Raw genomic sequence first — 11,802 nt, 5'->3', positions numbered from 1 at the left:
ATATATATATATATATTGAAGATTGCTGTTTCGGGATAGATTTGTTGTTGATATTTTTGTTATGTTTCATCTGTATGTGTTATGTTGTAACAATGGTAACTTGAAATTAAAGTTTGTTTCTGATTCGAGAAGAGTATTTGATTATTTATAGCAAGTAAATTGCTGTAGATTGTATGGATATGAAGCTATTGCATGTTCAGTTGTAGACTTACTGAGAATGGACGTCTGTAAAATCGATTAATATATTGATTTGGTATATTTTACTTCTATTCTCTGCCACTTTTGGCTAATCGCGAAAATGAGGATGAAGAGACGCTTACAAAGAACACCCATGCCAAAGCTAGATTCGAACCTAGGACACCTGACGTCGTAGTAGGCTGTGATAACCACTCCTCCACAGAGACAGGTTTTTAATTAGTACTCTCTCTGAGCTTCTCGGCCATGATATTCTTCGAGACTCCGTAAATTAGCATGCAAAGTATGTCAAATAATAAACCTGAATCAAAGATTCTATACTGTGATATTCGGATATGCAAACGAGGTGCAGTAGCGAAATGAGGATTTTATCTGGGGGCTCAATCTGGAGTCTAATATATTCTTTAGAAGTGGTTTCCAAACTATTCGCCGCACTGCAAAGCAACTCCGAGTGTTCCACGAAACGGTTTGAAACAGGGATAAATAAATATAACAAGATCACAAAATTATGAATTTGTGAGTCACAGACTGTGGTTAAGTAAATATTGGGTATAAAGTAGTCAGCTCATGCAGCGTACTGTGAATCAGTGGAGATAGCAAGTATTGTAGATCAAAGTGTATGTCATGTGTCACCTCAGTCAGCTTATTTATGTGAAGATGATGTTATCAGCAGCATGCTCCGGCCGCCTTTACTTCCCAGTTCCCATTTGTTAGAGGCTGGATGGAACCCCAGAGCCGCTCCATGCAGGGTCATGCTTTGAAACATTTCCCCTGAAATCAACCTCCGGGAATCGAACCCGGTCTCCCGCGTGGCAGTCGGACGCCTTACCTACTGGATTACTATGGCTACTACTTGGTTTTAATGAACATTTTCCTTTTCACATTTTCTGCCTATTATGTCGAGAATCTAGACGAGACCGAGACGAAATCGATACAGAATTATCGAGACGAGATCGAGGCATTTTAATATCCAGACCATATCGAGAACGATAGTCATTTGTAACTAGAGACGAGACCGAGAACGTGACGAGACAAACTATACCAAACCTCGTTTCACCTCGTCTCGGTGCAAGCCGTTAACTCGATACACTGCCCTCAGCAATAAGCACTCAACCCAATAAGTAAGTGTACAGAACAGTAAATACAAAAGTAACTCTCAAATTTGTGCTGCAACCATCTGTTTGCAAGTCGGAAGGGTAGCTTATTATGCTGTGCATGAGTAATGATAATTTTAACAAATTGATAACATAAATTTCTCACTTAACGTTATGTAACACTTCTTTCATGTAAATCTTTGAACCCAGTCCAAATTTAAAATTATTTCCAGAACTCCCGTTAGGGAAAAAAAGAAACACTAGAATTTTATATTCTCACCAACTTTTGGTTATTCCAATCAAAAGATCCTATCAGACATTCATGTGTTGTATTATTTTTAAATCATTACATCTATCCACCAATCCAAATTAAACGAAGAAAGTGTAAAAAATGTACTATAAAATTCCTGTAGAGTAGGCACGTGTTCGTCACTAATTACATGAACAATAGATTTATGAATAATAGATTTATTTACCACTGCTTGTTTTATATGGCTAATTAGTGACATATGACATGCCAATTAGTAATTTACAACTTGCACTGTAAGGAAAGTTTGTGGTTCTAAGATGAAATATTTGCCAACATCACAAGAAATTGATTTACTTTGAAGAACGAGCATCGCACAATGGCGGCACAATGGCACAATGATTACCAGAACTATTTACCAAAGGGAAGCTGAAATTTATACAGGTGAGCCCCTCAGCCATATATTTTGTGACCGAGAATTTCGTGCAACGTGGATTGGAATTCCTTTTACTTGTTTTACAGATTAAGAGTTTAAACGGACAGTGTAATACAAATTAACGCATAATGTTAGAACTAAATTGCAAAGAAATCTCTGACGATTAAAATAATCTAGTTATTCTGGAAATAGTTTCCATGTGAAGTCACAGACCATTAAAGCTCATAAATTAATTAGTTTCCAAAAAACACATCACTCTGTGCCACGTTTGAGTCATGTATAATTACGGTATCTATTTCCCTCGAACCCTGGAATCAAACCGAGAGTGGCGATGTTACGAGGGGCACGGCCCCACAGAAAATGACGGACAGCCTATGCCCCCCTCCCCTATGTTTTTAGAAAAAAATATCAACATTTAATTTATCATTTTACCATACTATACAATATTCTGTATACTTTGGAACTTTTTGTGGCGTCACTATTGAATCAGATATTTTATAAAACTCCTGTCGACATGGCCGTCGACAATGTTCAATTGCAAACAATTAACTATTACTGGTCACACAATTATGATGAAGATAAAGGATTAATTCTTACAGATTTATGTATTATAATGGGCAATTATTGCAGTTTTCATTCATTCTATAAATGTTTTAGACCTTTGCTTCAATTGTTTCTAAACTGATACCATAGAATATATGTATATATTATATGTGTGTGTGTGTGTACAGGTATGTAATTATTTAATTGTGTACTACATTATCAAAAATGTATAAGAAACTTGATAATATCTGTAAAAATAGTGTGTTAAATATTTATATTGTGGTACTAAAACTGATACATAAGGAATTACTTACCTCTTAAACCTATCGAAATATATTATCTTCCTTGTCATTAATGCAGATATCTTCTTTCATGCTGATTTTAACGTGGTGAATGTTTCACTCACGTAAAGTATGATCGGTTTGTCTTTCGCTTCGTCCCACTGAAATAAATACATATTTCAAAATATTAGAATCTCCTTAAAATTAGTAACGTAAAATGTCCAAATAGAATGTAACTACTATAGATATACTTCTAGGGAATACAAATTTACCGCAACGGAGAAAAACAGAGAAGCTGTAACAGGGAAAATGTCCTTTTTGGGGCTCCTGGCCCCTCCGTAGTCTTTCGCCAAAGGACTTCTGGGGCGGGAAGGTTGTGATTTAAAGAAGAGTAAAAAAGTTTTGTTAGTAAATAGTATTTTCCCTAAAATTTGTGAAAACTACAATGTTCTTCAGAAAAGTGTTACCGAGTATTACTTTTTTTTTAAAAGAAGTAAGTTTTTCTTAACTCTCTTAAGTGAAATTAACCTGCTTTTTGTTAAAAAAAAACACATCAATGTCGGTCGTCCTCCGTGGCGGAGTGGTTAGCACGACGCGCTACAACGACAGGTATCTCAGGTTAGAATCTCGAGTGTCTCTTCATCAACTTTATCACTCATACTCATCTTCTTGATTTGAACTATAATTTAGGTTTTCGTAGAATATCTGCCAACATCAACTTAACTTCTGAACACTCATAAGTTAAATAGAAAATTAATTGATTAAGTTATGAGGATGAGTGCTTATTATATTAAATAGGCGAAGGGGTAATCACAAAAGCAGAGGCCTCGTTTGCCTACACGAAGTTTTCAGTTAGCCTTCCGAAAATGTCGCCCCTTTGTGCAGTCATGAAATCATTACTTTATTAAAACATATCACCAGGTGGCTCTGAAGGTATTAAAAATCCCCGGAAGTGACTTGAACTTCTAATAGCTAACAATTGACCTTACAGAATGATAATCTTGTTTATTCCGCAGCGTTTTCTGAGAAGAAAGCCTAAAGAATTTTTATCGAATTGCAAAAGGTAAGTAGATATTTGTGTTCGACAAGTTAAATAATATAGGATATATATATCTTATACATACACACACACACATACTCATTTAAAACAAGGAAATGAAATAATGGAAAGTTTGATGTGGAGTTATACTCAAAATGAACACATCCGTTCAGTCCCAACTATTTATTTTCATCATTATCCATTGTAATATTATCAGTATCACAAATCATATGAAACATAAGGAAATTTGAAGATAATAATTCGAAAATTTCCTTCGAATTTCTTAAATTAAGAGTACTAATTAATATAATCCACTCACTCTAAAAACAAAACGTTACATTGGTTCAATAGTGGAATTTCCAATAATATCAGTACTTAATAACTTACTTAATATTGTCATTGAAATTACTGAAACATTACTATTCTACAAATAAAACTACTAAGTAATATATGATGATTATTTTAAATAAACAAATGTATACTTCTTGTCTTGCAAGGCTACTTGTCTTGATTGCTAGCTCATACCAAAGGAAAGCAATTTGACCTTGTACAATGATGTCAAATTAAGTACATGAAGGTATTATTAAATGTGTGATTTCGTACACTTCAATAAATTAAACTAAACTTTCCAAACATTAAAATCATTAATTAATACCGAAATTTTTCGAACACCTTTCTTTTTCAAAATATGGCATTCGTGTTGCATATTTTTTCCACCATACACTAACGAAAAACTAATCGATATTATGAACGCATTAATTTTCATAAATAAAACCAACACAAAAACGAATATGAAATACATTAGAACGTGATGAGTTTCTGTGATGTTGGGAAGAAAGTAAGTATATATACACTTTTAGATTTACATTAGATTTAAAATAGATAGAATTTGTTCTTTTACATATATCCTCTTTTACACAAAAACGAATCTAGGATTTTGTCTCACAAAATGTATGAGCATGTAATAACATAACTATAATTTAGGTGCTTAGTATCGTTTGAAAATACTTTTGGCAATCAAAATATAACATATCTTCACGATTCATTGTTATTAACATAATCAGAACCATTGCAACAGTTGTTTCGGTAATGTTTAATGCTTGCAAATGTACACATAAATGAATTGTTTTCGTTAAGTGAGTGCTACTTGTGTTTGCTTTGAATGCATTAATGTAGTTCGTCTATGTTTCCAGGTCGCTTGTCTATTGTTCAAAAGTTTTATACCCAATACATTGTGCTTATATCCCCTGATTTAAACGTGTGCATTATGTCGTAAGGAGTTCATTGGTGTGCGTGTGTGTGTGTGTTCAGTTCCTACTTAGCCTTGCAAGTTATTATTAAATTTATTTAAATATTTCTTAGAACAAAAACAAAAGTTCATACTTTAGTATAAAGTAATAACATCTATCCCTATTAGTAAACTTCCATTCCACGATATGGAACAATATTGTTCAATTTATTGTAAGGATTAACGTAGAGATAACGTGAACTTCTATCACTCTCAAGTCTTATAGTTTGTTTTAAGTCCATTTTATGCACATCCAACAACAATTATATGCAATACAATATCTATTTAAAAATAGATGTTTTGTTTTAAATGACTCTATTTAAATTTGCATTTGGTTATTCAACGTCAAATGTCTACTTCTTAAGGTTAATAGCGACGACAAGAATGAATAGTGAATTGACTGTATAAATACAATGAGATAGCCATGCACTTGAAATGAATCGAATGCAGAACTTTCGTCCGAAAGATTATTTAAACGGCTGATTAGATATTTTCCAATACAACTAAATATAATGCAACAGTACTTATTCAAAAGTATTATTTAATGATCGTTGAAAAACTGACAGTTTTGCATCATTGTCAAACAAATGCAAGAAAATCTTATCTTTCCTGTGGGCTGATAGGAGGTAGTTATGTAATCCCATAGAAACAGCTGATTTTTAAATTTTTCAATAACACTACATTTTTTACTGAAGGGCTACATGTACGTATGCTCACCAGATGTTCACAATTTATGTATCATACTGTCAGTTTGAATGTTCCCTACTTTAGCTTCGAATTTTACTAGAGGTAAGAATGGATTGAACAGATTCATTTTTTTAGAAAAGAAAAGTCAGGCCTTTTTCAGTTTCTCATCGTTTAGTGATAATTGCATTTCTAAATTTCCAAAACTGATTGAATTTTGTGTAATTTGCCCTTGCCTTCTCTGATTGTGTGAAAATGTTTGAATTTAAGAAACAGTGTAGAGAAAGAAAGGAAGGAGTATTACAGAATGTTTGTTCTTTAACATTTTGGCATATATTTATAAAGTTTTCAAGTTTAAAGTCACGTGACGTAATGCAATTCAATTGCATCTGTTTCTTAAAATATCATTCGCAACAAAGTGTGTTAAATAATTATTAGAATCACAGAAAATAATGAATAGCATCTTGTAGACATCCTACAGCCTACACTTCCATAATTTATAATTTCTCCACTCAAGATCTGATATTCAGTAACACAATTGCTATCTGTCCTTATAATTAAGCCACAGTAAAAAAATCGATTTAAATTTTTAAAAATCCGATTAAAATAAAATAAATCATCAAATATGATTTTTTTAAATAAAAATCATGAGTTTATCCTCCCTGATATGCGACATGGCCAGCGTAGCCAAAGCTATCTTTACATAATTCGTAGCAAACCGATATGATTTGGTGATGTAAGCAGTTGTTCCTGAAGCACAGCTTTTGGAAAATCCCTAGCAATGCGGAACGAAAGGATTGCATGCATGGACACCCACTCTACCTTAACCTTTAGATCGAGGAAGGAAAGAATGAAGGACCAGTGAGTATATCATGGGTAGAGAGTTCAGGGCCTCCCCGGTAGCTTAGTGGTAATCTAATGTGGTCACTCTTTAATCGTGCCGGTAGAGGTACATTCAACATTTGGATCCCACTTGAAATTGTATCTTCAATCTCGACTATCCTCTACCTTTAACTCTCATTTCGTTATCTTTATTTCTCCCTTCCTCTTTCTATTTTTATATCTCTCCTTCTTTATGTTTCTTTATGCTTATTTCTATGTTTTCTCTCTCTCTTTGCTTCAATTTTTCTCTTTCTTACTTTCTCTCTTCCATCCTTTGTTTCTTTATCTCTATTTTTATTTATTTCTTCCTCCGTTTCTGTCTCTCTTCCTATCTTTCTTCTGTTTTATATTTTTCTTTGCACACTCCATCTCTCACTTGTTTCCATCTACTTTTTCTGTATCTCTTCATTTTAAAATTTGCTCTTGCCCTTTCTGATAGACGTGTAGTACAGAGCATTCCCTGACATTCGATACGAGACTCGGCGGCAAGCGGCCCGGCATCAGCGCTTGTCTTTCCCGGTGAACAGGTCCGCGACAGTCGGTAGAGTCGGCTATTATAATTACAGTTTTCATATTGTGTACTAACCTTGACTACAGAAGGTGTTGAAAATGATGTCCCTCTGCTGCAACACATTCTTGGCATTTACACGTGCAAGTTCGTCTACTGTAATTCTCGTACAATACTCTCTTTTAACTCACGGATGGTGTGCGGATTGTCTTTGTATACTTTATTTTTAACATTTCCCATTTTTCCTTCGAGGTTTAATATAGTGGTCCTATGTGGAACGGGAACACCAGGAAATTTCGTTGCAAAACGTCGTCGCACTTCTCCACAATTCCTCTTTCCGAAGTAACACTCGACAAGATAAATCCTTTGTTGTAATGTAAACTTTTGTGGTGCCATATTAAGCCACAATTTTCAACACACTGACACGACACAACACAACTTCAGAGCGAGGATTATAGTGGCGTCAGTCTGCAACGTCAACAGAAAGGGAAAGAGAGCGAAGGCAGGGAGAGCGAAAACAAACAGACTGTAGCGTGCGACTGTCGCGGACCCGTTCGCCGGGAGAGACAAGCGCTGATGCCGGGCCGCTTGCCGCCGAGTCTCGTAGCGAATGTCAAGGAATGCTCTGTACATGTCTATCGGGTTAGGCTTCTAGAAATGAAGAGGAACCGTATACGAACGTAATCCGTTGCTATCCTTTGCCGTTGAGCTACAAAATATACGGTATGTCGATTATGTTTCTGGCTTAAGCTCCAATTTTCGATTTAAATGGTTCTTTGTTCAACTTGTGATTCCTTTGTTTAATTCTCCCAGTGATGATAACCTGCTTCCATTCTTGAACCTCGAATCATTTCTCTATCTTTCCATCTCTCTCTTCTCCACTCTGTTTATCTCCTTCTATTTCTTCTAATTAATTAATTTCTCATTCTTTCTCCCGGGCTTCGTCGCCTTGTAATTAAGAGTCCTGAGTTCATTCCCCGGTGGAGGCACATAGTGATTCGGATCCGGCTTTAAACTGTGTCCAGTCCCAGTTAGCCTGTGTGTGCATAAAGTGGACTCAAAACAAGATATCTATGACTTCATTCTTTCTTTTTCTTTCCCTTCTTATTTCTCCGTGTGTGGAGCAGGTGTGGTGAGGGAGGGGGGGCGGGAGTGAGCGTTCTCGTTCCAAAGTAAATGATTCTGAAAATTTCACATCCAGGGTACTTTGTGTGGATAGGAAGGCCGAACCCACCTTAGCTTTCTCCAACTTTTGAAAAGAGAAAATATGACTAAGGTGCACGAAATCTCAGAAAATGATAAAAATGCAATAATAAAACTGAAAAATACTAATAAGCCAAACACTGCCCAAAATGTACCTATAATAGAAACTATGTTCTCTGTTCCTAACAGAAGGGCACGGACAACTATTATGTTTAGCTTCGTTCAGGATTAAAAACAACTTTAATAGACTTACGACTTGTAACGTATATGGAAGCTTAACTCTCAATTCGCAATAAAGGGGTACCGGGTTTGATTTCTGATGGAACCTAACTTTAAAATGCAGATTCAGTCTCGATTGGTCTAAGCATAAAGTGGAGTTATAAAACAAACATAACCTCCTGTAAGGGAGGCGGTAAGAAATAAGGCAAAATCTCCACATGAAAGTTTGAAAATATACGTATCTCTTCTCTGCTTTCAGGATCAACGTAAGAAAGAGCAAAGTGTCCATAATTACAGGCACACATATCGACAGCCGCAGAAGGAACACCGCCCAGTCACGAATCCTCAAGTAGACGACAGTGCTTGTTGCCACGTGACCTGTGTTGCCATAACAACGTAATCTTTAGTCTATCTACAGCACAGTAAGCATGCCACTTCGTCCAGTACTTAGTTTAAAGAGCATCATAATCGCAAACAGCGTGGCCGTGAGCTAAGTTGGTGAATATGGGTCGCGCGTTCAGCAGCCTTTTCAGCGAGCCTAGCTTGTACATCCACGTGACGACAGGGGACAAGAAAGGTGCCGGAACGGACGCGAACGTGTGGATTACGATCCACGATGATTGCGGCACCGCAGTCGAGGACATCAAGTTGGATCGGTTGCTCGTGAACGACCACGAACGTGGCGAAACGTACACGTACAGCGTGTCGGGTGTGGAGAAGTTCGGTCACGTGGAGAAGATCACCCTTTGGAGGGACTCGAGCGGTCTGGGGGATGCTTGGTTCGTGGACAGGGTGGAAGTGCAGCACACCAAGCTTCACAATGCGAGGTACGTGTTTCCCGTGCAGAGGTGGGTCAAGCCGAACCTGAAGTACGTCTTCTACCAGTACGACACGTTCCTGCCCCAGGAAGACCAGCAGAAGGACAGAAGGGAGCTTGAACTCGCCGAGAAGAGGCTGATCTACAAATACACGGCGAATTTCAACGACGGACCGCTGCAGGTAAGTCTTCTCCATTGCTGTCTCTTAGGTGGTCAGCTAAACTCCCTACGAAAGTCCCAGATTCGATCCTGGGATGTAATTTGCACATTACACCAACAAAAATAATTAGCATCTGTAGCCTATATGCTTCACAGACAAATGAAGTTAAATTTTGCTCCATTTTTAAAGCGTCACACACGTAACTATGTTATGTTATGTAACTTGGCTATGTTATCATACCCAAGTTTTTTCATTTGTCAGCAGGCACCACAAAGTATTTCATAATTCTATGAAATCAGTTAATTATGACTATTTTAATCCAATCTCATGTCTAGAATCTTACACTTCATGTGTGAAATGTCACACACATAACTCTGGAATGCCCTCTATCCTGTCATTCACCTAATCAGTCAGCCATTTATCCTCATCGTAGCATGCATAAAAATAAACTGCAATTTACCTTTTTTGGTAAATTCCAAAGGAATTTACTCAAAATATCTTGTGATTGACTTGTTTTATTTTCCTTCGCTTCTCTGCCACTTTTGGCGAAGATGAGGATGAATGAAGATAAAGATGATGAGACACTCACAAAGAATAACCATACCCAGGGTTGGATTCGAACCCGTGAACCCTGGTGTCGTAGCTCGCTGTGCTAACCACTTCGATGTGTTTGAGATCCTCTTAAAAAAATATTTGCTGGTAAATACTCCAACCCTAGTCCATGTTAGGGTAGGCGAAAGGACAACAACAACTGCGTCTTATGAGTAATTCTCTAGCTAAAGGACCGGCCCCAGTGGCGGAGTGGTTAGCACATCGCGCTACGACGCTAGGTGTCCCGGGTTCGAATCCTGGTCTGGACATGGTTGTTCTTTATGAGCGTTCATTCATCCATATCTTCACCATTAGCCAAAAGTGGCACAAAAAGCGAAGTAACATATCAATCAATCAATCTAGATAAAGGAAGGGGGCAGGGTGTATGCATCTTTACGGTGTAGCGCAATGGTCAGACGATGCATCGGTGGGCTCTGCATCCGACTCATTTCGTGAACAAAATCAGCGGAAATTTGATACACAGCGGTGCACTAATCTTTCAGACAACCTCCTCCTCACATATGAATTTTTAAATATATACAGAGTTATTAAAAAAAGAATGGTACAAAAATAAAGTTAATTTATTTTAAGTGAAAAGAGATACAAAAGCATTTCTGTTGGGAAAGAAGAAATGAAGGTTGTAAATTTACCTGGGCAATTACAAATGTTGGATATGAGCACCCTGGGTAACACGGCAGATGTCAAAACGATAATATATTTCTTGCCAGACGCGTTCCAACATATCCTCGGTTATCAGCTCCACTCCATGAGAGATCAGCTGCTTCAAATTATCCAGGTCCTGTGGTAATGGATGAACGTACAAAGGGTCTTTCACAAATCCCCATAAAAAGAAGTCGCATGGAGTAAGATCTGGGGATCGTGGAGGCCAGGTATGCTTGCTCTACCTTCGTTGTTGCCATTTTAGCTATCAACAAAAAGTAGCGCCTCTAGCGGATTTTACGTCAACTACAACCACAGGCTATAAATTTACAACCTTCCTTTCTTCTTTCCCACCAGAATTGCTTTTGTATCTCTTTTCACTTAAAAATAAATTAACCTTACTTTTATACCATTCATTTTTAATAACGCTGCATATACAGTATACAGTGGTTTGTTCTCAAAGTATACTCATTCATCAGGACCGTAGAGTGTGATAAAATTCAGCTTTAAGATCATTATTTTTGTAAGAAATATTCTCCAAATTAAGGATCAGCCGTTAAAACTTTTAAAACATAGCTCTTGAAGTTTGGGAAATTCATCCTCAAAAGAATCTGGAAATGATTTCTGTCTTGTCGTTAGACTATCCACCTTGGTAATACTTTAGAAGAAGTTGTCTTACATCACAAAGAAATATATTGTACACTTCCTTACGTGTGCAAAACATATATTACAGTATCACCTAACTGTGTACACGAACGAAACATTTCCGTCGAATCAGAAGGAGTTGAGAGCGATAACAGATGAGTATCCATTTACCACCTTCCAATACAAATTATTCATCTGTGTGGGATGTAGCAGGTGTTCGTGACTGAGGCTCTCTACTAGCCGTAGGAGCTCTTACTCTTAACCTAGTTTTCTGCTAGTATCTTTGCCACTTGTAGCCAAGCGCGTATG

The 11,802-nt window shown here is 37.0% G+C and overlaps 1 protein-coding gene across 1 annotated transcript in view; it reads left to right on the top strand.

Annotated features, from left to right (window-relative positions):
• The first annotated feature begins 3,812 nt into the window (after nucleotides 1–3,812).
• LOC145994228 (polyunsaturated fatty acid 5-lipoxygenase-like) overlaps nucleotides 3,813–11,802 on the top strand; it is a 62,151-nt gene continuing 54,161 nt past the window's right edge. Inside the window, exons 1-2 of the mRNA XM_083130325.1 lie at nucleotides 3,813–3,859; nucleotides 8,879–9,618. Of these exons, the coding sequence (XP_082986451.1) occupies nucleotides 9,124–9,618 (495 nt within the window). The 5' untranslated portion in view covers nucleotides 3,813–3,859; nucleotides 8,879–9,123. The remainder of the gene's footprint in view (nucleotides 3,860–8,878; nucleotides 9,619–11,802) is intronic.

This window comes from Lepisma saccharinum, chromosome 10 (assembly GCF_977018435.1).
Source record: "Lepisma saccharinum chromosome 10, izLepSacc3.1, whole genome shotgun sequence".
NCBI lineage: Eukaryota > Metazoa > Arthropoda > Insecta > Zygentoma > Lepismatidae > Lepisma > Lepisma saccharinum.
Note: the sequence above shows the minus strand (reverse complement) of the source record. Positions and strands in the feature narration are given on the sequence as shown.